Source organism: Quercus lobata, chromosome 8, assembly GCF_001633185.2.
Source record: "Quercus lobata isolate SW786 chromosome 8, ValleyOak3.0 Primary Assembly, whole genome shotgun sequence".
Lineage (NCBI taxonomy): Eukaryota > Viridiplantae > Streptophyta > Magnoliopsida > Fagales > Fagaceae > Quercus > Quercus lobata.
Genome location: NC_044911.1, coordinates 35,978,666 through 35,982,066, shown reverse-complemented (window position 1 = coordinate 35,982,066; position 3,401 = coordinate 35,978,666). Strand labels below are relative to the sequence as shown.

General features: G+C 36.1%; 1 protein-coding gene across 1 annotated transcript; it reads right to left on the bottom strand.

Annotated features, from left to right (window-relative positions):
* Positions 1-246: 246 nt before the first annotated feature.
* LOC115957740 (zinc finger protein CONSTANS-LIKE 9-like) lies at positions 247-1,266 on the bottom strand. Its single transcript, XM_031076057.1, has 2 exons — positions 779-1,266; positions 247-697 (listed from the first exon to the last, which is right to left on the bottom strand). The coding sequence occupies exons 1-2, from the start codon at positions 1,187-1,189 to the stop codon at positions 512-514; spliced, it is 597 nt and encodes a 198-aa protein (XP_030931917.1). The 5' UTR covers positions 1,190-1,266; the 3' UTR covers positions 247-511.
* Between the last annotated feature and the right edge of the window lie 2,135 nt (positions 1,267-3,401).

The window sequence follows — 3,401 nt, the reverse complement described above, 5'->3', positions numbered from 1 at the left end:
ATACCTAACTTTAAACAAAAAATTTCTGTGCTGTGGGCTATTATTAGAGGAAATGTCTCACACCATTTCCATTTGAATCTTTTCAAGGCTTTAAAAATATACCATTTTTTTGGGGTGATTTTATTTCAAACATAAAAATTATTTCCCAACCTAGCTCCTTGGTTATGCTTGATTAAAATTACAGAAGATTCCAATTGAACTACAAACTCTTGCAAATTATTTGCAGTGTTAACGATACGACATCGATTAGCTTAAACAGCGAGAATTTAGGACTTGTAATAATAAGAAAATAGAGAAATTAGAACAGTAATCACTACAATTGGTCAAAATAAAACCAAAATGTCTCTCTATATTTAAGACTAAAATACAAATTAACTATGGTAATATTGTTGTTACTTGTTAGAATAGAAGGGGGTCAATTTCAATTGCAAAATCTACTACAAACTAAACTACTTCTAATCCAATCCGAACGTTAAAGAGAACTAGAGGAATCCAAATTAACGGTTCCAGATTATTTCCTCGGTTCGCACAAATCTCGCTGATGTAATCTCTTGAGCGACTCAATGATCGCCAAAGAAGATGCCGAACGGGAATGAACCTGAGCCGACCGGCCCGGTTCGATTCTCCGGTCCTTCAAAGGCCTACACGAGTCAATACAAGTCGCCTCCCGTGGACATGATGCACGGCCGAGATCGTCCTGTTATATACACATGAAATTAATCCTAGCCCTTGATAGATTGAGAACGAAAAAAATGTGATATGAAAAAAAAATTAGTACCGGCGGGTATGAAAGATCTGAAGCTTTCTCATGCATTCGCTTTAGTTTCAAAGAAGAGAAAACTGTCACCGTGGCCGACTCTTCTTCGTTGCTGCTCGAAGAAGACATTGTTGGCGAAGGCGACTCATCACCATGAACGTGATCATCGTCTTCTAATTCTTCTTCTTCTTCTTCGTTGTTATGGTTTCCTCGAACGCAGGTTTCGCAGACGGAAAAGGTGTGGCCGAGCTTGGCACCCGAGGCTTTCCAGGGAGTCTGGGACTGGCATGTGTTGCAGAGAAGGGTCCTGGAGTGGCGAGCCACGAGGAAGTTGGCGCCGTGGACCTTGGCGTCGCAGTTCCAGCACAGGCTTGCCCGGTCCGACTCGCAGTAGGTGCGAGCCTGTATCTTACAAAGCTCGCACTTCTTCATCTCTTCCTTCCTTGGTTCTTTCTTTGAACTTTTCCTTATTGTTTTCTTGGAATTTTCTTTCTTTCTCTGGGATGAGAATTGAGAAGAAAAGGAAGAAGACAAGGTTAAAAAGAGCAAGCTGCTTTGTCTACTATAGAAAAATACTTTATAAATCTTGAAATTACCTTCCTCGCCTCCTCCCTATTTTGCCAAGTTTTTGTTTTTACTTTTTGGATTTATTTTGATTTTATCCTTTTATATTTTAAAATTTTAAAATTCAATCCTGACTTTAATAACAATGTAAGTTACACATGCCACTTTGTGATATATCCTTAATTTTGTTTTTTAAAATATTGAGTTATCACGTGTTTTATTATATCACTTAGTAATATATGACATAATTCAACACATTCTAAAGAAATGTGACATATCTTTTTTTGGTTAAACTAGAATTTCATTCAAAGCTAAATAACACCATCAGTTACAGAGCATGCTCTGTTTACATACAACCTAGCCAGGGGCGGAGCCAGGAATTTTTGTTTGGGATGGCCAAGTTGCAACACTAATATATTTATCAAGACAACCTCATACATACACATAAATACACATGCTTTTTTTTTATTATATACACACACTTTTTTATTTGATAAGTTATATGTATACACACACCCAACAAAAAAAGAGCTTAATATTTCAATCAAAATTATATTTGATGGCTATCTTTCATAAAATTAATAAAATACATTTTCACAATTTTCATAGTGAAATTCTTAAAAAGTTTCATTTTCTATAAAATATATCAAATTTTATACTAATGTAAGTAAAATTATTCAATTGAACTAATGTAATTTTCAAAAACAAGAATGATCCAAAACTTGGGGGAACAAAAATATTTGAAATTATTTTGTTTTGACCCATTATGTGGCAACTAAACAGACATTTCATGTGTAGTTTTAGTGACAATAATTTTTTAATGAGTTAATGACTTGTTAATCGTCACATAATAGGTTGAAAAAGATAAATTCAAACATGTTTGGTGCCAAATTTTTTTCAAATATTTAACAGATATAAAAGCACATTTTACAATAAAAAATAGAATTGCGAAAAATAAAGTTGTCTCTATAACTGTTAGACCAATTATTATTATTTTTAAGCATCATTGGATTAATTCAAATACTTAGGGGGGGCCAACTCTTATTTTTGTAAACTAAAATTTGAAAACATTAAAATAATTATATATATATTTTAAAAAATTTCAAAATTTTGGGGGGGCCATGGCCCCCCCACCCTTCAACATGGCTCCGCCCATGAACCTAGCAGTGTCCCCATCTAAAATGTTTCTAATGTCCACATGCGGACAATCAAAGGAAAAAAAATTCAAGCTCTTAATCAGTACTCATTCTGGCTAGCATATTTGCACACTGATTGACTTGACGATAACAATGCCTAAATTGAATTCGATGAAACCACCGCACCAGCTACTTGCAGTCATCCAAAATGGGTGAGATAACATTATTGTGGTAGTTTAGATTGAGAAAGCATTCCACAACAGCTTTAGCATCAAGTTCAACTACAAGAGTTGGAACATTTAAGTCACAGCATAATGTAAGCCCCTCCCTAAGCCCCCATAATTCAGCTACAAAGCTTGTGGATATTCCTATACGCTTTGAAAATCCAGCAATCCATTTGTCATTCTCATCCCTCACCACTCCACCACAACTTGCCAAACTTGGATCTCCTTTTGCAGCCCAATCCGTGTTAAGTTTAACCCATCCTCCCGACAATCTCTCCCATCATACCCTCTTTATGATGGTGAATGTCAGTCCTCTAGGAGATGAAGTGCAAAAAACAAACTTCACTGCTTGATTCACTATCTCCATGGCCAGCTTTAGATTTGGATTCTTCCTATCAAAGACATAACTATTTCTACCCTTCCATATATTCCGTATAGCAAAGGAAATATCGTTTTCCATGGAATATGACCACTTGCATGATTATTCCTTGAATTCGCATTGTTGTTTAGCCAATCCTGCAAATTTGGCAGGCAAAAATCATGGTTTGAAGATTGCACTCCCAGTTGCCTCCATACAGTCTTAGCCCGAGCATAATCGCTTAGAGCATGCAATACTGTTTCAACTTCTTGATGACAAATGGGGTAGCAATCATCATTAATCATTCCCCTTCGCATAAGGCAAGTCTTCAGACCGATGCTCTCATGAGCACACTGCCATAA

Coding starts and splice junctions, on each gene's coding strand:
- LOC115957740 (XM_031076057.1), bottom strand. CDS start 1,189: ATGAAGAAGTGCGAGCTTTGTAAGATACAGGCTCGCACCTACTGCGAG. Junction 698..778: donor CAGATCTTTCATACCCGCCG/GTACTAATTTTT, acceptor TGTATATAACAG/GACGATCTCGGCCGTGCATC.